Raw genomic sequence first — 22,557 nt, forward strand, 5'->3', positions numbered from 1 at the left:
TTACTACTAATAAAGGCCTACTAGAAATACTGTTTATACAGTACCAGTAAAATACTACAATCAATTATCAGAGTGCTAGTAAGTACCACTATTATTAGTTCAAATACTAGTGTGTTACATTCTACTATTTATTACCAGTATCTTCAAGTACTATTGTATTGGCAATGGCACCACTACTGCCAATAATTTTCAGTGTCCTGAAACACGGTACTGGCCTTTACAACTGGAGTCGGTCCCCGAGCACTGACGAGTGGCTGCTCACTGCTCCTTGGGATGGGCTAAATGCAGAGGACACATTTCCCCACACTAAAAACAACAAAAAATAATTATAATCAAACTGGACATTAGAACAATGAGTAGAACCCTTTATTATGAAAAGTATAGTCCAGTGAGTGCAGTGCAGGAACACAGTATCACACATAATACACAACCTTCTGGTACAGATCGAAGCCTCACTGGTACAGATCAGAGTTAACCCACTCAACTGCCTGATACACAACATATTTCAACATAGTCACTGTCGAGTGGACTTTTCAGAAAATCGGCAGGAAAAAAAGTTTCCAAAGAAACAAAAAAAAAAGCTATATCAGCAGATGTTCAAGAGGACACGGGGTGGCATCGTGACTCGTGAGCTTGAAGACGGGTTATTTTCACTATTTGTGTGTGAAGTAGGGCATTAATTTACGCGAAAGAAAAAAATAAGGTTTCTAGGTATGGCGCAGAGCAAATTTGAACATTTTAAGCCATTCCTATGAATTAAATGCTTTTTTAAGTTTGACGCTTGTCGCACAAAAGCAGCGACAGTGGTTGGGGAACCTCTGTTAAATGATAACCACCGAACTTAATTATGCACTATGTATTGTCACAGAATTGCACGGTGAAAACTACCCTAGATTATTAAGCCTGCACAAAACAGTCAAAACAAAACACCCTATGCCACACTGGGCAGCCAAGAATAATAATAATATGAGGTGCATAGAGAAGCAGGAGTCCATGTCCTCCTCACCTCAGATAAACAGTGACATTTTTAAAGGACAAGTGAAGATGGACCATCTCACGCAAACACAGACGCATTCAGAACTTGTAGTTGTGTGGCATTTTCACTTTACTTTTTTTGAGTGGTGCAACCACTCCAAGGTGGTCTGTGTTAATCTATGTGAGCAGTAGGGGCAAAAGTGGCGCTGTTGTGCGATAGTGCTGCACTGTTGCCTGCTAATGAGAGAGAGTGTGGGGGGGGGGGGGGGGAGAGTTGCACCACTCAGTTCACACGGGTGTGATTTTCTTTTTATAAATCATTTTGGACATGTTTTTAACCTTTTCATCCCAAAAATAGGAAAGGCCAGTGGTTAGCTCCGTCTGTGAGCGTTTCTTTTACGAATATCGAACCAATTAAAAAGTACTGAAAAGAGCTTGTTAGACGTTAGAGCTCTTTGAACACATAATTTCTGTATTTGTTTTACCATTTTTGCTGAAAAGTAACGGGTTTGGGAATATACAAGGTTTCTGCCCGACGGCAACTATATTTAACCCTTTAACTGCATATCTGACATCTTACTCAGCTGTCTGATCGGAGCTGGGGTGGGTGGGCAGGGAGACAGACAGACAGACAGACAGACAGTCTAAGAGAGCAGCTAGCAGTGGTCCGTCGGGGTTGGGGGAGATAAGAAAATAAAAAACTTTAAAAGGAAAACGAGGGTTTGAGCGTTGTGGCCTCAGAGTGGCATGTTGGTTCCCTGCACGCTGATCTTCACGGCGTGACCCGTCTTCGTCAAGCGACGGATGTCTTGAAAACGACGGTACTGTTTGTCGACGCGAGACATGCCTTTCTTTACCATTGGACCCTGCAACAGAGTGAGAGAGACTGACGTTTATATACAGTATATATATATATATATATCTCTGCTGCCGTGCATAAACCTCTCAGCCATATTCTAATGTCCAGGAGGGGCACACATCAAGCTGCCTCACGCTACACAACTATGGGCCACATAGCTCCCACGACTACTTACCAATATATACCACACACACACACTTAACGTGAGATATTAAGCTTGTGCCCGCTGTTGCACTTCTCATCAGACTCCCTAGCAAGAGCCTTCAGAAGCTCCAATACATCCAAAACGCTGCTAGGATCCTGATGAGTGTGCAAACGAGAACACACATCACACCCATCCTCCGCTCACTTCACTGGCTCCCCGTCGCATTCCGGACACAATACAAGATATTCCTGCTCACCCACCAATGCGTCCACGGTAATGCACCCCCCCCCTACCTCAAAGAATGAGTCTCCCTGAAACCCCGGACCCACACCCTCCACTCATCAAACTCATACTGCCTCAACCCCCGTCACGGCCGACCTGCGCACCATGGGTAACGGGGCCTTCTGCACAGCTGCCCCTGAACTGTGGAATACCCTCCCCTCACACTTGAGAGCGCCACAGTCAATCGCCTGCTTCAAGAGAGGACTAAAGACCTACCTTTTTAATAAGGCTTTCCCCCCAAACACACTGATTTTATTCCTTGACCCATGCTCTCATGTTCAATTGACTGTTAACCGTTATCCTGTTTTCCTTGATGCTTGTGTGCTTTTAATTGTGTAATGTTATTTTAGCCTACAGTTTTATATTTGTCTACTACGAGGAATGTAATTTTATACATAAAATCCATTATTATTAATTGGTCATATTCTTCATAAAGACGCCACACAAAGCCGGACGGTCCGAACACACAACCTCGTAATGGTGAGCAGGGACTTTACTACTGCACCATGCAAGCTTATGGATATTAAAAACATATCCAGAAGATACTCGCTGTCCTCAGTTGGATAAAGGACATTGAATTATCTATAAATGTATGCATATATATTACAATATGTGGAAAGCATTTGGCAACGCTGTTCAGTACAAACTGCTAGTAAACAAGACACATTAAAGCAATCATTAATAAATCAAACTATATGAGCAACAAAGTCACCTTCTATTCGATTACCAAGCAACCATACTGCAAATCTAATCAACACTGCACACCGTCAGACGCAGGCCCATGCAGTTAGCACTTAGTGTAGGACACTATGCTTTGGTAATGGTTTATTTATCAACTTAAATCATTCATGCCAAAGATGTCCGTTTGGACGTCTGTCAACACAAAGCCCAAAGTGTTGGGTTTTAGGTTTTACGCCAAATGGCGCTCTTCTTCTCATTCACCGTTGCAGTGGTGCCATATGGAGACACAAAGAGTCTCCATATACCACTGCTGGTCATCAAATTATTGGCTTAGGAATGCGACAAAAACAAAAAAAATAATCCATGAATTAAAGTTTCCATGGGGCGAGAAATTGATAGAAAACAAGTCATTTAGGATGAGAACCATCCCTTTGAGCCATATTTACTCTGTCGTATGACAATTTGAGAAAATAGCTGATCTATAAGCTCACAAAGTGTTGTGACGTGATGCGTTGTGAGCTTATATAGATCTGCAAAAAAAATTAATATATATATAAGCCTATAATAACTAGGGACACCAGGTTGAATGTGGTTAAGGTACATGTTGGGGGGTCAAACGGTACACACCACCAGGTCCATGCATCATGTCACAGGTTGCAGAATGCAGAGTTAGCTTCAGTAATAAGTGCACAGTGCACACACTGGGCAGGCCCGGGCGGGTGGGTGGGGACTTACTGCCCTCTACAGGCCAACAGCGGCCTCTACAGGGGCCAGTGGTTGCCGTCCACGTTGATCTTCACCGCTCCCTGTGGACGGTGGATCCTCCTCTGCTCGAGAAAGCGACGCTTGTGCTTCTCCAGTCGGCTGATGCCTTTTTTTTGCGGCTAACGAGAGGGACACCAACCACATCACAGCGTCCTAAAACAACTCTTACACTAGTACAGGATGATCGATATATTATCAACCTTTTTTTAAATTCAAGTATTCCAGTTGCACGTCGACCCAAGTGATTCAATTTGATGGTTGCTGATGGACACAAGTGTGTCTACTTGTGTGTGTTTGCAAGGAGTTGCATGGCGGCCCATTGGTGTGGTTTGGAAATTGGGCTCAAGTCTTTTGAACAACACACCATTTAGTCTCAGTTCCATTTAGTCTTCTGAAATAGTTTATTCTTAGTCTAGTAGACTATAAAGTCTTAAGTCATACTCTTAATGCAATGTTAATTTTTGCCAGAAAAGATTTAGTCTTAATCTTATGAATAACACATAATTTAGTTTTATATAGTCCTATTTACATTTAGTCTTCTGAAATTGTTTAGTGTTAGTCTAGTCTTAAGACAACTAAATATCAAAAACCTTAGTCTTAGTCAACAAACTTATACTGCTAGTTACCCAAATGGTTACTAAATACTAGAATATGCACTTTAATAGACCACCTTTATATACCAAAATACAGAAGTTGACTGGCTGCTATTTAAACAGTATTATTTCACATTCACTAATCAATACTGGCATTATATAACAACGGTATGATTAAAAAAAAAAAAAAAAGGTTATGCCAACTCGTGTTCTGAATTCGGAGCCGGTCATTGTTTTCAAGTTGGTTGTGGTTTGAATAGATCCCAGGGTGGGTGTCATTAGCGTACATTAGCTGCTGCAGAGTGTTCTCAGACACCAGGTTCACACACGGGAGGGGATCAGCGGTTGGAGGAGAACAGCAGAATTGTGAAATATATCTCCCGTCATTCATATTCATTCCCCCCCCGACCTTAAAATACGGAACAATGTGGCGTCTCGTATCAGTACATTACGGGACACGCCTTTTTGTTTCCAAATACGGGACGATTCCGTATCTTAACGGGTGCTATTGGACGTTCTGGTGAAAATCCTGGTGATGCAAGGTTATAGATTCAGGGCCGGGAACACTGTCTTCGTGTGTATCTGTGGTTCATGTCCCACGGACCAGCACCGGTACGCATACAGGTGGTTGGGAAATGGGAACCTCTGTTAAACTGATAGATTAAACTAAGAACTTAATTATGCACCATGTATTGTCAAACTAGACAATAAAAACGCACTGGTATCGGATCAGTACTCCGAATCGTCAACTGATACACCGGCTCAGGTATCGGGAAAGAAGAAATGGTCGGAATATCGGGTATCTCAATTTGAACTACTGTAGGATACATTTGAATGAACAATGTGGAAAAGTAAGTCAAAACGTTGTTATTTGAAAGACACTGACCCTGGCAGACTCCACCTCTATGTTCCATTTGGGTCGGACGACATAGTCTTTGTTAGACGGCATGGGAACCCGGGCCCGGGCACAGAAGCCTGGATCACCTGGTCTCAACGCTCTGAAGAAAGAAAGAGAGAGAAGAAGAGTGGCGGAGAAGAGAGGGAGGAAGAAAGCCAGACAGAGAGAGTGGGCAAAGTCAAGTAAAAACCTTTTGTTTTTCATTTAAATGTGGTCTTGTATGTATACTGGTGGGAACAAAAAGAGATGGTTTATGGTGAATGTTTTGGTTCCGTCAGGGTACATGAACTTACTTCTCTTCTCCAGTAAGCTGCTTCTCCAGGTCTCTGCGAGGAGTCTGACCTCCGGAACTAGGGAGAGAGACGGAGAGATTAGGAGTGAAGGTATGCAATCCCTCGTAACTGGGTCGTAAAGCGATTGGGCCTTTCGAGGTCAGTGTTCAATAGAAACAAGGCATTTAGAGTCACTACGAACCTGCCAGCAGTTAGTTATTCACACACACACACACACACACACACACACGCGCGCGCGCGCACGCAAATCATACCAGGCTTCATTTACACATTAAAACCACTTTAAAGCTCAATGAGACAGACAGCCGACAGAATTAGAGTTAAATGAATGGATGGAATGGCAACCAGAGAGGGTGTGGTGTTGGGTTACCGTTACTAAGAGAAGTTCCAACACTAGAAGTGCTCTAGAACAGAGGTTCTTCAACCCCAGGTCCACGGACCGGTGGACATACACAGAGGGAAGGCTGCCGGGAATTCAGTTTATGGATTATACAAGTATGTTCACCGTTGAGTGCGACCAATTCTGTCGCACGACAGTGATATCACTGACGAATCCTTGGTTGTCTTTATCACCAGCATCGAGGCATATGCCCTGTGGGTCTATGCTCGCTATTGGCCCGAATTTGAATGTCACTCATCTAGGATCTGATGCTTCTACTCATTGGGTGATTGGTTATTATTGGCCGATTGGAATTACACTGATCTAGGATCCGACTTGTTGGTTGTTAACTACACAGAGAAGAGCTGAATGTCAGGTCAGATCAGAGACACACCACTGACAAAACTGTGCATTTATAAAGCCAATCGATCAATGGCTGTAATGATTAACTATTCATCAGATCACTACATTCACATTAGTGTCTTCGTGCAACACACACTCTGCATTAACAGGACAACAACTTTTACATCCTCCGACTTCTGGACCTTAAAACCAATAACAGCAACAGGTTTCACTCAACCTATCAGGCAAAGAGGCGGGACTAGCAGTGCAACCATGCAATGAACCTGATTGGAGGAGAGAAGACATCAGTTTCCTCAGATCTTACTGCTACCTTCAGGGGTTGACTGGGGGGGACGGAATGGGATGGTGAGAAAGAATCAGAACGACGGCAGAGAGGAGATAGAGAGATAGAGGGAGAGAGCTATATATAATGTTAAGGGAAAAGTGTGAATGATTGAACATCCAGAGGGAATGTAGTACATGATATAGTCTGTCGGGTGGAAACCTATGTCCAAAATTGTTACTTTTTCAGGATCAAAATTCTAACACAGAAAAAGAGCAGATCTACAAGCTCGCAATTCGTTGCTTCGAGTTTGTAGATACGCTACGCTTGTGTGCGCGACGCTGTAGTATGATCAAGTAGGTAATAAAATTACGAAAAGGTAAACAAAGCATTGATAGGTTTCTGGCCGACAGCAACAATATCCAAAGTGCTCTGCAAGCTCAGAAATGGACATGTCACACGGGTAAGGACAGAGATGTGATCTCCCATTTGAGCTCACATTATGGGGCAAAAGAACTACAACAAAGGGTTCTAGGTTTTGTAGGCTTACTCTCTTCTTCTCTGCTGAGGCATCTGCTGGTCGACATCTCTCTGCTGTCTCTCCTCTCTCGTCATCCCTTTGTAGTTGGACGTCAGGCCAAAGATGGGCCGTGACCACTCGTCTGGAATAACAACGGTTATCTGGTCAAGAAATACCCACCACTAGTCACACCAGACTAAGTCATTGCCTAACTGATGCCCATATTACTTAAGAGTCCAGGCACAGGCACAGAAAAAAACAGGTACTCACTGAACTCAAACAAGGTCATATTCAGAGTTCTCAACAGGCCTGAAAATTAAGGTCCAACCCTAACTGGGCCCTACTGGCGATTACCGTACCATACTTTTATGCCCGAAAAGATGTCATCGTGCACTTAATGCTAGAGTTGTTCCGATACCGATACTGGTATCGGGTACTCGGGCCGATCACCGTCAAGTACTCGTACTCTGAACAGGGCCCGATACTCTGACCAAAACCAAAACGTCCAATCGACACTAGGCTGAACAAATGCAATCGGAATAACTCTACTTGGCTTTGAACCTTCCGTTTCAGAATGAATGGCCAAAACATCTCGGTTGCGTTTCAGTCATTTTTGCCCGTTTTTTTTTTTTAAACGCCGGCAGCAACTGCACTGAGGTTTTCCTCACATAAATTGCTCTGCGCATGTCTGTGACAGGCACGATGCTCATATACCCGAGTAAAGTTCACTTTGAGCTGCATCCAACACACCCACTTCCATTTCCGTCTGCCTTTACGTTTTGCTGAGGCTCGACCAATTAGAATACATTCTGGGTCGGGCAGGGTGGGGTCAGGTTCGGGCTGATGAGTCACACGGGAAATGTTCAGGTACTCACTGATGAGTTTGAGAGCCAGGTCTTTGTTGACCCTGGCCTCTTTGGGGTGTTTGTAGAGGAACATGACGGCACGTCCAATCCCACTGTGTTTCAACGTCTCCTGACTCACACTGGGAAGCTGCAAAGGAAACGCATGCCATCATTGATATACAGAATACTAAAATATATATATATTACTACAGATGAGAGGGGAAGAGAGAGCATAGAAGGCAGACAGTAGAACAGCTGAGAGGGAGTGACAGAAGGACAGCTGAGAGAGAGACCGTGTACTGTAGGAGACAGACAGTAGAACAGCTGAGAGAGACAGTGGAAGAGAGACAGTAGGACAGCTGAGAGAGACAGTGGAAGAGAGACAGTAGGACAGCTGAGAGAGACAGTGGAAGAGAGACAGTAGGACAACTGAGAGAGACAGTGGAAGAAAGACAGTAGGACAACTGAGAGAGACAGTGGAAGAGAGACAGTAGGACAGCTGAGAGAGACAGTGGAAGAGAGACAGTAGGACAGCTGAGAGAGACAGTGGAAGAGAGACAGTAGGACAGCTGAGAGAGACAGTGGAAGAGAAACAGTAGGACAGCTGAGAGGGAGCCAGTGGAAGAGAAACAGTAGGACAGCTGAGAGGGAGCCAGTGGAAGAGAAACAGTAGGACAGCTGAGAGGGAGCCAGTGGAAGAGAAACAGTAGGACAGCTGAGAGGGAGACAGTGTAGGAGAGAGACAGTAGGACAGCTGAGAAGGAGACAGTGTAGGAGAGACAGTAGGACAGCTGAGAAGGAGACAGTGTAGGAGAGAGACAGTAGAGCAGCTGAGAAGGAGACTGTGGGAATTATAGCTTTATATGTTGCATTATATTTTATACGTGTATGTATGTGTGGTCAGTGCCATCTGGTGGCAGGCATGCAAACAGGCCCAAGGTGAAAAAGGTGACAGTGTGCGGGGCCAACGCTGTGCCGCGGGCAAAACCGCGGCGCAAATCTTTTAAGCGTTTATCGGTACTAAACCCACTTTGGGGGGGGGGGGGGGGGGTGTCATGGGGGACAGTATATACTACACTGTACTGTACTAGCCCTCCTCCCGGCCTGTGTGTCTGTGTGTTAGGCTGTGCAACAGTGACACTTGGTGGTGAACAAATGCTATAACGCTATGTTTCGTGCTCGGACACAGCCAGGGACCCAGGGACACAGCCAGGGACAGACCCAGTGACACAGGGGCAGCCAGGGACAGACCCAGTGACACAGGGACAGCCAGGGACAGACCCAGTGACACAGGGACACAGCCAGGGACACATCCAGGGACAGACCCAGTGACACAGGGACAGCCAGGGACAGACCCAGTGACACAGGGACAGCCAGGGACAGACCCAGTGACACAGCCAGGGACACATCCAGGGACAGACCCAGTGACACAGGGACAGCCAGGGACAGACCCAGTGACACAGGGACACAGCCAGGGCCACAGCCAGGGACAGCCAGGGACAGACCCAGTGACACAGGGACACAGCCAGGGACAGACCCAGTGACACAGGGACAGCGAGGGACAGACCCAGTGACACAGGGACAGCCAGGGACAGACCCAGTGACACAGGGACACAGCCAGGGACACAGCCAGGGACAGACCCAGTGACACAGGGACACAGCCAGGGACACAGCCAGGGACAGCCAGGGACAGACCCAGTGACACAGGGACAGCCAGGGACAGACCTAGTGACACAGGGACAGCCAGGGACAGACCTAGTGACACAGGGACAGCCAGGGACAGACCCAATGACACAGTGACACAGCCAGGGACAGACCCAGTGACACAGGCACACAGCCAGGAACAGACCCAGTGACACAGGGACACAGGGACACCGCCAGGGACACAGGGACCCAGCCAGGGACAGACACAGGGACACATACTGTAGCTGTCTATAGTGTGGTTGAGTGGCTGCACCACTCAAAAATGACAGATGATTATTTACTAAATCAGTACAAATCTAGTCAGTATTGAGCAAGATGTTAACATTCATGTCCTGATAGTCATAGAACAATTAATTTACTCCAACAGGAGCACTAGCCCCTCGAGGAGCACTAGCCCCTCCTATATTCAGTAGATTTGTGTCCTAAATGCCATTGACAATGAATGAATTGTCATATATCGGCTATTTTTGTCCTACACAATCCTACACATTAATTGTCACAAAAATGACAATGAATGGATGATGTATGATGATAAGGGTCACTTCACACAGGTGTGATTTAAAGAAAGAAACTGGTCCAGCACTCACACTCCCATCTCAAAATCCCTTACAGTTACACTCTTCACATCATGTAAAATAGAAAATTATATTCACTGGCAAAATAATGAATTATAATACAAATAAAATGTTTTGGGATGGTTTAGTCAACAGGGTCAGTTTACTTCATTATTTTAGCCTTAGTCAATTTAAGACATGTAGAGTAACATCCTCTCCTTATTCAACAGTTGAGCTGCATGTTTTCGTTTCTTAATATATCCATTTAGTATAAGCCCTGGCACGCACGCACGCACGCACACACACACACACACACACACACACACACGTGCTTTATTTATTTACTCATACGCATGCATGCACACACACGAGCACACAGACAGACACACACACACACACACAGCGAGAGAAACTGACGCCGGCGCGTCCACACCACAGACAGTATAACGCAAAGTGCTAACGTTGCTAATGCTAACTGTAGCAGCTAAACTAATGGATCGACTGGCGAGTCACAGACAGTGTGTCAAAATTCATGCCGAGTCCACACAAACAGGTTTTTTTTCCGCGGAGCGACCAGCGGCTGCGCACATCATGCCGCCCAGATGCAAGCAGAAATATCGCTCAGAATCATTAGTGACTCACGAGAGTAGTCTGTCAGATAATTCTCCGGGCAGCGAGCTCGGGCTCCACAGACCCCCTCACCCCCCCAAACATTTTTTTAACGGATTTGCATGAATCACACAGGTCCTATATTTGGGATAAAAACGGCGATTTTCGCCGAAAAGCTACACTTTTGCATGTCTGTGGTGGACATTTGAGTCAGGGCATGATGTGACGCACTTTCACTTTCAGCAACTTACGTGCATGTTTTTACTTCAGAGATTCCAGTAAGGTGGGGTTTTATTTACATAGGCTGGGGTGTCTTTAAAGTAGTTGGGGGGTTTCTGTATTTTTCTGTGTGTGTTTAGGGGACGTTTGGGGTTATATTATAGTATTGTTTACCGTCAGATAGTCCACTGCGCATGCGTGACCTGTTGGATAGTCTACTGCGCATGTGCGACAGGAGATGTGTGTCCGTTGTGTGTATTTTGTTAGCATTCTATCTTTGAGCATCGCGAGTGACAGCCGGTAAGAATTCATACATACTTTGTGCGACATACATACCATATTCATTCAATGTACAGTTATTATTATAGATATTGCATGGTAGTAATTGTTTTCTATTTGTTTGTGTTTCCTTCTTTAGGTTTATAACCTGATTTCGAGTGATTTTGACTGACGTTGTTCAGTGTGTAGTTGGTATGAGTGTGTTGGTATAAATGGCAGCACAACAATAAACCATATAAAAGACACTGTTATGTCGAGTTGTATCCTACGGTCTGATGCCAAAGAATATCCAGTGCAAGGAAGACTATTTTAGTTGCATAGAGTGTGTGACTGGGTAGTAAAACGTAGAGTTATAAACCGTCGTCGCCGTACGGAGACGACACGACGTGGGACCGGACAACGTGAACGGTGGCCAGGCTGCAATGAGCGAGGAGCAGCCTAGGGGAGGACCGAACCGTTGCCGTTCTACTGCACAACAGGGACCTTGTGCAAAACTTGCTTTGGACCACGGTTGTTGATAAAACTGTGAGTAAAAAGAAAAGTGATTGTGACTGGTGCTGCTGCTGTTTACAAGGTATTGTTTCGTGGAACTGAAGCTAATGTTGCTAACTGCTGAAAACAATGACTGTGAAAGCTAATGCTAACTAGCCACAGAAAGGAGCTACATTGCCAAACAAAGGTTGCTTTCAAGCTAATGCTAAAGAGCCACAAGCTAAGCCTAGGAGCTACGTTGCTGGGCTGGACAATAGACTGTGACTTTGTGTGCTAAAGGGGCTAACCTGCTAACAGGCTACCTGAATATAAGCCTGCTATAACTGTGAAGCCTCATTGTTTGCTATCCTCTAATCGGCCGGCTGCCTCACGCTAACCCAGAAGCCCGGTAAGCTACAGTCGACGGAGGGAAGGCTACAAAAGGTAAGATGGCGGACCTGGAAGACCGTAAGAAGAAGCGAGCTACGGTGCAAGCGGCATTTACAAAAGCAGTAAATAACATAGACAGTAGAGTCTCTTATGCAGAAGACACAGCACTAGTCAGGGAGCTAAGAGAGCTCAGGACAGGGTTCGCTACACTCCTCGATGTCACTGAAGACTATGTCGCTGCTTTAGATGAAGTAGGTGATAGTTCATGTGTGGCGATAGCGAACGATGTCTACAAAAAGAGAGATGCCTGTAGCCGAAGGTTGATAGACACGGAGGATCGTGTCAAGGAGGCCCTATGGTCTCGCTTTGTGGAACAAGCAGTAACAACGCTAGATGAAGAGTTTCAGAGTGCGTATGAGGAAACAAAGAGACACTGTTCACGAAAGGCTTCCGGAGAGCGACGAAGAGGGGAGGACGACATGCTTCGTGCAAAGCTTTACGCATTAGAGGAAGTTTTGCGTGAATGGAATGGATTTATCCCCCGAGACAAAGTAGACAGGATGTGGAAACGTGTCCGGGAGCTAAAAGGAAAGCAACAGAGACTGATGGTTGATTGGGCGTGCGTGGAAAGTGACAAGGAGGAAGAGGAGGAAGAAGAGGGCAGCGTAGATGGACAGCTATCTGTAGAGGGCAGCATTAAAGGTCCTGACCCACCTGAAAGTGGGCGGATGAAGGCTGCCGATGATGGCTCTACACGACCTGGGACTAGCGACAGTGCTCCTCAACCTACCAGCCCTCCTCAAACAAGCAGTGGGCCTATAGCAGCTGCCGCGCCACCACCACCAGTGTTGTCCCCAGTTACAAGGCAGTCAGTGCGGGTGCTGTCGTTCAATCCATTGCCGACCTCTGCTAGCACGCCACGACAACCGGATGCCCGCACAGCGCAACATAGAGACTATGGTACATTGCACGGTGCGGTTGCACACCACAGCAGTTCCGGTGTGTCTTCCGGAGGAGGGAGTAGCTACCAGGGGGCCAGACCGAGAATAAAGCTAGCAGCCTTGAGTCTGCCGAAGTTCACCGGAGACAGAAGGGACTACTGTCGCTGGCGTAAGAACTGGGTTTGCCTCCAGGCGCTGGCAGAACCCTCAGGGTCAGAAGAGTGCAAGCTGTTCCACCTGCTGGACAGTATGGAGGGGCCATTCAGAAAGGATCTCAGGTTAGATCACTGTAGAACCGCAGATGATATTTTCAGGCTCCTGAATAATCGATATGGGAACAAGGAGGTTACCGCTCGCCTGATCATAAAGGAGCTTGAAGACTTGCCTGCTGTTAAGGGCAACCAGCCTAGACATACTATAGAGCTAGTACAGGCGGTGGAGAGAGCATTGTTTGATCTGCAGGATCTTGACATGGTGGATGTCATAAAGAATAGAATGACCGTCGCTTCCATAGAGCAAAAGCTACCTCTGTCTATCAGAGAGAGGTGGTTCATTTATGAGCGGGAGACCTTGAATGGAGTAACCCCAGAGACTTATTTCGAAAGACTTTTGCTGTTCCTTAAGGGGCATGAGGAGGTCCTCGAAAGGCTGGCGGGGCTGGAACTTGAGAGCCAGGCTAATGAAAGGCCTAGCTACAGAGAGAAACCAAGCGACAAAAGACCGGGAAGGCAAGCAAGCACCAGAGCGACAGCGAGTGAGGTGAAAGAGTACCCGCGGGAACCCTGCACCATGTGTGGGGAGGCTGGACATGAGAAAAGACTTTTCCGCTGTAAGGCTTTCAGGAAGGCTACACTGTCAGAGAAGAGAGCTCTGGTGAAGAAGGTGAAAGCATGTCCCAAGTGCCTGGGTTCTCATGGGGTCGATGGTGCATGTACTCTGAGATTCCTCTGCAATAAGGAGGAGTGTGCTCCGGCGGATCACCATTACTTCCTCTGTTCCAGACCGGGGGGAAAGAAGGAAGCTAACGGAGAGGAACCCGAAGCGGAGAGAAAGAGAGGATCCCGTGGCCCAACGGAGGAACAAGAGGCTCTCTTTGCTGGGTTGGACTTGTCCCCTGAACAGTTGAAAGCTGTCAGGCAAGTGTGCACTAACGTAACTTCAAGAGCCTATGCTGGAAGGGGTCTTGCAGAAGAAGGTGACTTAAAGGAGCATCCTGCCATTATGATGCTCGTGGACGTTGCAACCAAAAGGGGAGACTACTTGGGTGCCTTAATCGATCTCGCCTCCGACACCAATTACATTACACACCAGGCCGCAGAAAGACTGGGACTGACCGGGGAGCCGATCACTCTGGTTGTGTATGGTGTTGGAGAGATGGCGATGAGAGTCGATACTAAGAGGTATCTCGTGACCATAAAAGTGTGGACTCCACGAGGGACGTTGAAGTTGCACGAAATGATCTGCTACGGCCTAGAAAGCATCGCCAAAGTAGATCAAGCAGTGGATTCAAAGCGGCTGGAGCGGTTCTTCACAAACGTCAAGCCGGGAGAATTGACCCGTCCTGAAGAGATCGAGCTACTGATCAGCACTCGAGAAGGACGGTTGGCACCCCAGAGACTGCAGAGGGTTGGCGACCTTGTGTTGTGGGACGGTCCTTTGGGGAAGACAGTGAGTGGAGTACATCCCGACCTCTTTGAGGGAGTGGAGGTGACGACACGACATTCGTTAACTAACTTTGCACGCTCCATGAGGACGGTAGCTGTGAAAGTGGAAGAACACCTCACAAGAGACCTCCGGGGGAGAGGCCGGGTGGTTGTCAAGTCGGCTGCTGCAAGCAATAAAGAGGTCTTTGAGTGGCTGAAGTGGGACAGCATCGGGGCAGCTGGGTGTCCTCCGGGGGGAAAGGAGATGTCGTTAGCCGACGAAAGGGAGTTGGAGAACATCAAGGCGGGCTTGACCTTCAGGGAGAAAGATGCGCAAAGTGAGGAGTCCCACTGGGAGGATCCTGCGTCGCTCCCTAATAACCGGAAGGTGGTTGAAGCGACGTTTCTGAGAACGGAGAGGCGTCTGGAGAAGGAACCCGCGTGGAGGGAGGCCTACGTCAAGCAGATCCACGAGACGGTTGACAGAGGCGCGGCGGTAAAACTGACCAAGTCCAGGATGGAAGAGTGGTCCGTGATGTCTGCCTCGGATGTGGCTGCTGCTGCTAGGGACGCGGTGAACAAACTTCAAAGGAAGGCCTTCTCTGCTGTTACCACGAGAGCTCAGGCCAGGATGATGCCGGTTCCCGTCGATCTTGACGAGGCAAAGAAAGTCGAAATAGATGATGACGTGCCACAAAAGTCCTCTGAGGCGACAGTCTCTCCCTCGGGGGGAAGCCTTGACCCCACGAAACGTTGGGGCGCTGCACTTGTAGACCAAGTTGACTCAAAGAAATACAGTTCGCTCACCAAGCTCTGCTTTATAATCGGCTTTGTCAGGAGGGCTGTGGACCACTTAATGGCAGTGTTGCTGAAGTTCTGGATGGGGGTGAAGTCCCGGAGTCTCTTGGAGACAAGATCCCGGACGCCAGTAAAGTGGGAGGCGTTGTCGGTGACAGAGCGCCCGTTGGCGTTTGAAGAACTGTGCCTGTCGGCCCAGGAGGGAGTGGAATTCCCTGTCACGACTTTGGACAGGCTCGTCGTTTACAAAGAAAAGGACTCTGATCTATTACTATGCCACGGCCGAGTCCAAGGGAAGTCTGGTGTGCCATTGATCCCCTACAAGGAACGGATCAGCATCCTTCTGTCCGAAGACGCCCACAGGGCCAATCATGAAGGAGTGGCTGGGACTCTCTTACGGGTACGAAGAAAGGCATGGAGGCGATGGAGCCAGGTGGCAGGTCCAGGACTTTTCATGAGGCAGAAGTGGCACACCCCAGCTAGAAGCCGGTTCCGGTTGGGTCGGGTCGTGGAGGCGTGCCCTGATGAAAGAGGTGTCGTCCGAGACGTGAAGGTGGGGACGGCAAAGACGGGTCCTGTCGATGCGAGTAGTTCCCGCTGTGGCCTGGCATGGTTGGTGTGTAGGCCTGGGGCGTTGCAGGCTTGGACATCGGCTATGGTCGGTCGGCAGCTGGAATAGGTCGCATCCGCATGGCTTCTTAGTCTTAGAAGCATCATACGACGTCGGAGAGGACGTGTTCGGAGAATCTACAAAGACTCTTTTTTGAGACTGTACTGAGCTAATTTGTGTGGCCTTCTTGGGTTTAGTAACCAGAAAACCAAGTGGGAGGTGTGGGAATTATAGCTTTATATGTTGCATTATATTTTATACGTGTATGTATGTGTGGTCAGTGCCATCTGGTGGACATTTGAGTCAGGGCATGATGTGACGCACTTTCACTTTCAGCAACTTACGTGCATGTTTTTACTTCAGAGATTCCAGTAAGGTGGGGTTTTATTTACATAGGCTGGGGTGTCTTTAAAGTAGTTGGGGGGTTTCTGTATTTTTCTGTGTGTGTTTAGGGGACGTTTGGGGTTATATTATAGTATTGTTTACCGTCAGATAGTCCACTGCGCATGCGTGACCTGTTGGATAGTCTACTGCGCATGTGCGACAGGAGATGTGTGTCCGTTGTGTGTATTTTGTTAGCATTCTATCTTTGAGCATCGCGAGTGACAGCCGGTAAGAATTCATACATACTTTGTGCGACATACATACCATATTCATTCAATGTACAGTTATTATTATAGATATTGCATGGTAGTAATTGTTTTCTATTTGTTTGTGTTTCCTTCTTTAGGTTTATAACCTGATTTAGAGTGATTTTGACTGACGTTGTTCAGTGTGTAGTTGGTATGAGTGTGTTGGTATAAATGGCAGCACAACAATAAACCATATAAAAGACACTGTTATGTCGAGTTGTATCCTACGGTCTGATGCCAAAGAATATCCAGTGCAAGGAAGACTATTTTAGTTGCATAGAGTGTGTGACTGGGTAGTAAAACGTACAGAGACAGTGTAGGAGAGAGACAATAGGACAGCTGAGAGGGAGACAGTGTAGGAGAGACAGTAGAGCAGCTGAGAAGGAGACAGTGTAGGAGAGAGACCGTAGAGCAGCTGAGAAGGAGACAGTGTAGGAGAGACAGTAGGACAGCTGAGAAGGAGACAGTGTAGGAGAGAGACAGTAGGACAGCTGAGAAGGAGACAGTGTAGCAGAGAGACAGTAGGACAGCTGAGAAGGAGACAGTGTAGGAGAGAGACAGTAGGACAGCTGAGAAGGAGACAGTGTAGGGGAGACAGTAGGACAGCTGAGAGAGAGACAGTGGAAGAGAGTCATGCAGTAGGATAGCTGAGGGAGATGGTGTAGGAGTAGGACCGTGTTCTTACTTCATGTAGAACCGCCAGTAGTTCCTTTCTGATTCGTAGTGCTGGGAGGCTCTTGTCTGGCAGAGGACTGATCCACTCTCTAATGGCCGTCATCACTCCACTGTCTATGAAGGTGTCCTTCAGATCCTGTCTGCATGTACACACACACACACCATCGTCAAATCTCAGCAACATGATAATGTTTGGATGAAGCATCAATAGTCTATGCACAGCAGCCACATAATTGTGGCTACACTGTCAACATTTTGCAGCACGGGCGGCGACGAATGCACCTTTTTCAATACGACTGATTTTCCACATGTAACATATACACTGTTATTTATTAATAATAATACTTTACTTCTTCAGGTGCATGACAACGACGGGCAGCAGACTCAACTTCCTCAGTGCTGGTTTCTTCTGAGCATTGAGCGTTCTGTCCTCCTGGGAACCAAAGCAAATATCAGATAACGGTACACTTAACACATAGACTGCTACAGGTTCTAGCGGACCCTGGCTTACTGGTGCTGAAGGCTTAACATGGGCTTTTTGAACTTTTTGGGGGGCCCACAGCGAGGGGCCTCTTATAGCGAGAATCACAATCGCATAAATAAAAAGAAAGCCCAACTTGTCCACTTCAATTTAAAAAAAAAATTATGATTCTACCATCTTCCATTCTGGAGATATTGACCTTTTTCTAACACCTGCTTTTGCCTGCACGCTGCTTGTGAAAAAAAACAACAGAGATATGGAGGCCTGAAGTTGACAGACATTTCAGTTCAGTTTTTTTAGTTCAAAAGACCGATATAAAATTGAGCACAAATAATATCCTATACAAACCATATACCGAATGAAAGCCCTGAATGTCTACTTTTAGGAGGAAAACAGTACACATTGTACACATATACAGTTTGTCACTAATTGGCTATTGAATGCAGCTTGCGCCCACCAGAGAACTTTAGAGAAGGCATGGACCCGAAGAACTATTATTCACAAAATAAGGCCTATAGCGACATGTACATACTATATACCGTATGAAACAGTAGACTCTCTGCTTTCATAAGAAAAATACCACCCAGAAAAATCACACCCCTGTGAAGTGAGCAGTGCAATTGCACTGCTCACTTCACAGGGGTGTGATTTTTATTATTATTACAGTATTAGTATTTTTCTTATGAAAGCAGAGAGTCGACTGTTTCATACGGTATATAGTATGTACATGTCGCTATAGGCCTTATTTTGTGAATAATAGTTATTCAGGCCCATGCCATCTCTAAAGTTCTCTGAAAAAGATAATTTTAGAGAGCATGGACCTAACAACTAAATATTCACAAAATAAGGCCTATAGCGACATGTACATACTATATACCGTATGAAACAGAATACTCTCTGCTTTCATAAGAAAAATACTAATACTGTAATAATAATAGAAATCACACCCCAGTGAAGTGAGCAGTGCAATGTTGCACTGCTCACTTCACAACATTGCACTGCTCACTTCACAGGGGTGTGATTTTTATTATTACGAGTAAGACGCGCGAACGCGGAAGGCGAACGCAGATCGTAAATTGCAATAACAATTAGAATAAATTACAGACATGATCTGCAGGGTGTCATAGTTAGTGCTTGGACCACGCCAGCTCCATATATGGTCACAAAAGACGCCATCACACTCATGTCACCATGACTCAGCCATAACCATATAAGGAGTCCCCAAAGCAGGACCACGCCATCACACTCATGTCACCATGACTCACAAATCACTCAGCTCCATATATGGGCACAAAAGGGCCAGGTCCACATATACAGTAAGCGGGACAGACAGACACACACACACACACACACACACACACACACACACACAGACAGACAGACAGACAGACAGACAGACAGACGTGATCTGCTAGGTCTCATAGTAAGTGCTCATTGCATTCGCAATTACAGTATTAGTTTTTTTCTTATGAAAGCAGAGAGTCTTGATGCACATTATCTGATCATAAAACGGACTTGGAAACTTTCTTCAATCGTAGCCCCATATGTGCCCTCTCCCTACGCTCATTGAACTCATTCTGTGATTCGAGCTACAAACAATCGCAGTAACGGGGGGGGGGGGGCAACTAGGCTTTGAGGAAATGATCTTGCATAATCATTATTGTCGATTGTCGTGTGCCGCTCCAAACATGTCCAGACATACCACTAACCTCATCGATCCAGTCTCGCGTATCTATAAGGTGAGACGCGAGACTGGATCGGATTGTGTCTGGACATGTTTGGGGAAAAAAACAAGAAAAACAACGACATGGATGCGGCAGAAGCAGCACGTCAACGTATTTGGAAGAAAAAAAACGAGAAAGCACCACCTGTCGTTGCAAGACAAACACCCGTATGTTGCTGATAGACAGATAATAATCGATCCGATTTTGTCCTGCCGTTCATTTTATCACATTAGGTGCAGGGCAGGCTGCTCGACGGTGAGTTTATAATAGCCTGTTGTAACGAGAAAGGGGGGTGGATGGATGGATGCCTTATGATGGATGCGAGCAAAGCAACAGCAGCAGCAGTACGGCTTGCGATCAGCGACCAACGTATCATGGCGGGCCCTCGATAATGATGTGCAATCTGTCCATGACTAACTCCACATGTTATTGGCAAACGTTACGTTATGAAATCAAATGCCGATCGTTGCAGGTTTATATACGGGCAGAGAGCAAATCGCGTTGTATCTTGTTCCGAGAATGAGAGTGAGTGCAAGCCTTGCAGTTGAAAGCAGTGGGGACTCGGGAGTGGGGGGGGGACTGCCAATGCGATCCAAGAGGAAGAGACCCCCCCCCCCACCATTCTCCCTCGGGAGAAACCATGTAGAAACAGGAGGGGAGGGGGAATCGAGTGTATTCACACAAACAAGAGCATTGTCCCATCCATTTTAGATCCCCTGACATCTGCGTTGGTCTATGCCGGACGGCCGTCTCCAATACGTCGTACGTCCTCGCATAGACCAACCAATAGGCGGTGCCAGACGCTTCTCAGACCAACACCTCTTTTCAGCAGGGGGGGGTTTTAACTCTTTTTAGAGCCGATCGGTGTTACATTATGAGTTGTCCGGGCGCAAATATAGTTGAACCATAGTAATCAATAAAAAAACGTTTTTTGGACCATAAAACGTATAAAAACGTTATGCGCTTCTTGCGCTTGGCTATAATAAAACGTTTAAAAACGCTTTGCGCATTCGATGAGTTAACATACCGGTACCTGAAGTTAAGTGTCAAGCAAAAAATGTGCATCTCCATGTTTGAACGGTGCTTTTTCTTCCAGAAGAGGAACGGTTTGGGTGTTGGACAAACAAGGTTTCCACATTTACAATTATTACATAGTCTAATTATTTGAGATAATCACAATTATTTTAGCATAATAATGGTTTCCATGAAGGATTGTCATGCATTAAAAAAGAAAAAAAAAGAAAAAGTAAATTAGCAGATATACAAGCTTACACATGACTCGTAAGCTTGTAGATCAGCCATCATGTCATGTTGTCCACTATTTAAAAAAAATATTTAATAAGATTATTAGATAGCAACATTTTCTTTTTAGTTCTTCACCTTATCTGCCCTTTGCAATTTTTGATTACAAAGCCTAAAAGGCAAAGCAGCATTTATTTATTTTTGCCAAAAAGTAAAAACTATAAATTCTTTAGTCACTATTGTTGTTGTTGTCGTGATCAGCAGTCAAACTGTTTCATTGTCATACATTCCCGACCAGGGATCATATCGTTTTGAGAAATAAGATTTTTGTATGTATAAGATTGCATTATTATTTTTTTACGTTAAAAAAATAATCTTTAGAAACATATATATATAAAATATATCTTTATATGTAGGAAAAAGACCATTTTTACTCGAGTCGTGACTTATAAGAATTGATCCGAGACAAACGTGTCCCGAGCCAGTGCTTGCAGTGGGTCAGAGCAGGACTAGCCTGGAACTCACCTATGCTTTTTATGGCATAGGCAGCTCCCGGCAGGATCCGCCGGGAGAATATATGCGCAGCTGCGCGACATGAGACTAATTACTTAGAGCGACAGAGAGAGAGGAGCGTGTGTGTACATCAATTTTACAAAGGTGCAGACAATCAGAAATCAGCAGAGAGTGAGCAATGTTTGCGCTACTCTATGCCGAATTGAAGTGGACCCACCCAGACTTTTTTTTCCTCCCTGGAAATAAAAACGTCTGGGTTTCCGAGGCTAGAGCAGGACTGACTGACTGACCTCTGCGGCCTCGTTCATCTTGATGATCATGGCGCTGACCACGTCGTCGGCGTCGCTGATGAAGGTTCCTCCGTCTCGGTTCCTCCTCCTCCTCCCACCCAGGGCCTTCTTACGGGCCAACATCAGGTCAAAGTCTGACATGAAGCTCATGCTGCGCACGCACACACACACACACACGCAACATATATTATATTTTTTTACATGCATGGAGATTGAGTCAAACTATTAATGTGAACAGTACACCGTTCAGTATGTTGTGTATATAGAGAGAGAGAAAGAAAGGGTTACAGGTAGAGAACAAGAGAGTGAGAAGGGATGACGGGTAACTAGGGAGAGGATGCTGAGCTGGTCCAGGGTCAGTGTGGAGACACCTACTCTTTACCGCCTCGCACGCCTTCATCAGAGTCGGAGTCTTCCGGCACCTGTTCCGGCACCTCCTCCTTCTTCTCTCCTTCCAGTTCCTCCTGGTTGAAGCCCTGCACACAGAACAACCATACTTACAATCACAATGGACCAGTAACACTTTATGGTCTTTACTCCAAGCAGTGCTTCTCAATCTGCTTCGTTAGGCAGATATCTTTTTAAATATTTATTTCACAAAAATGTTTAGATTTGTATTATCGTGAGAACGATGGCTTCCATTTTCGCATTGCAACTTTTAAGGAATAGAGCGCCTGCAGTTTCTATTAGCTTGGATTCCCCCATCGAATCCACTACCCACAACCCTCCTATGAGACACAGACTGAGTAGGAAAAAGATGGTGCCATTTTATCATGATTATTATTTATTAGTGAGGACCTAGTATAAGAAGATAGGTTAAACAGTGGTCCTTTAAGGACCGCCAGAATGATATGTAAATTATTTAGTACTGCACTCTGAGCTTGTATATCTACTATTTTTGAATAGCCAGTGATAGAACCAG

The 22,557-nt window shown here is 46.1% G+C and overlaps 1 protein-coding gene across 5 annotated transcripts in view; it reads right to left on the bottom strand.

Moving 5' to 3' along the window:
• The window catches only part of iws1 (interacts with SUPT6H, CTD assembly factor 1), a 54,215-nt gene that overhangs the window by 23,425 nt on the left and 8,233 nt on the right, over window positions 1–22,557 (bottom strand). The window contains exons 7-17 of one of the 5 annotated variants that reach the window (XM_080772576.1): window positions 22,011–22,111; window positions 21,636–21,786; window positions 17,736–17,818; window positions 17,396–17,525; window positions 7,891–8,008; window positions 7,046–7,157; window positions 6,497–6,556; window positions 5,492–5,548; window positions 5,187–5,298; window positions 3,678–3,826; window positions 1,706–1,841 (exon numbers count right to left, since the gene is read on the bottom strand). In XM_080772576.1, coding sequence (XP_080628702.1) covers window positions 3,704–3,826; window positions 5,187–5,298; window positions 5,492–5,548; window positions 6,497–6,556; window positions 7,046–7,157; window positions 7,891–8,008; window positions 17,396–17,525; window positions 17,736–17,818; window positions 21,636–21,786; window positions 22,011–22,111 — 1,047 coding nt within the window. In that variant the 3' untranslated portion in view covers window positions 1,706–1,841; window positions 3,678–3,703. Of the gene's footprint in view, window positions 1–348; window positions 1,842–3,677; window positions 3,827–5,186; window positions 5,299–5,491; window positions 5,549–6,496; window positions 6,557–7,045; window positions 7,158–7,890; window positions 8,009–17,395; window positions 17,526–17,735; window positions 17,819–21,635; window positions 21,787–22,010; window positions 22,112–22,557 lie in introns of those variants that run through there. The other 4 variants (XM_080772575.1, XM_080772579.1, XM_080772577.1 and 1 more) reach the window with 4 other exon arrangements.

The sequence above is a fragment of the Protomyctophum bolini genome (assembly GCF_963924005.1).
Source record: "Protomyctophum bolini genome assembly, chromosome: 9".
Lineage (NCBI taxonomy): Eukaryota > Metazoa > Chordata > Actinopteri > Myctophiformes > Myctophidae > Protomyctophum > Protomyctophum bolini.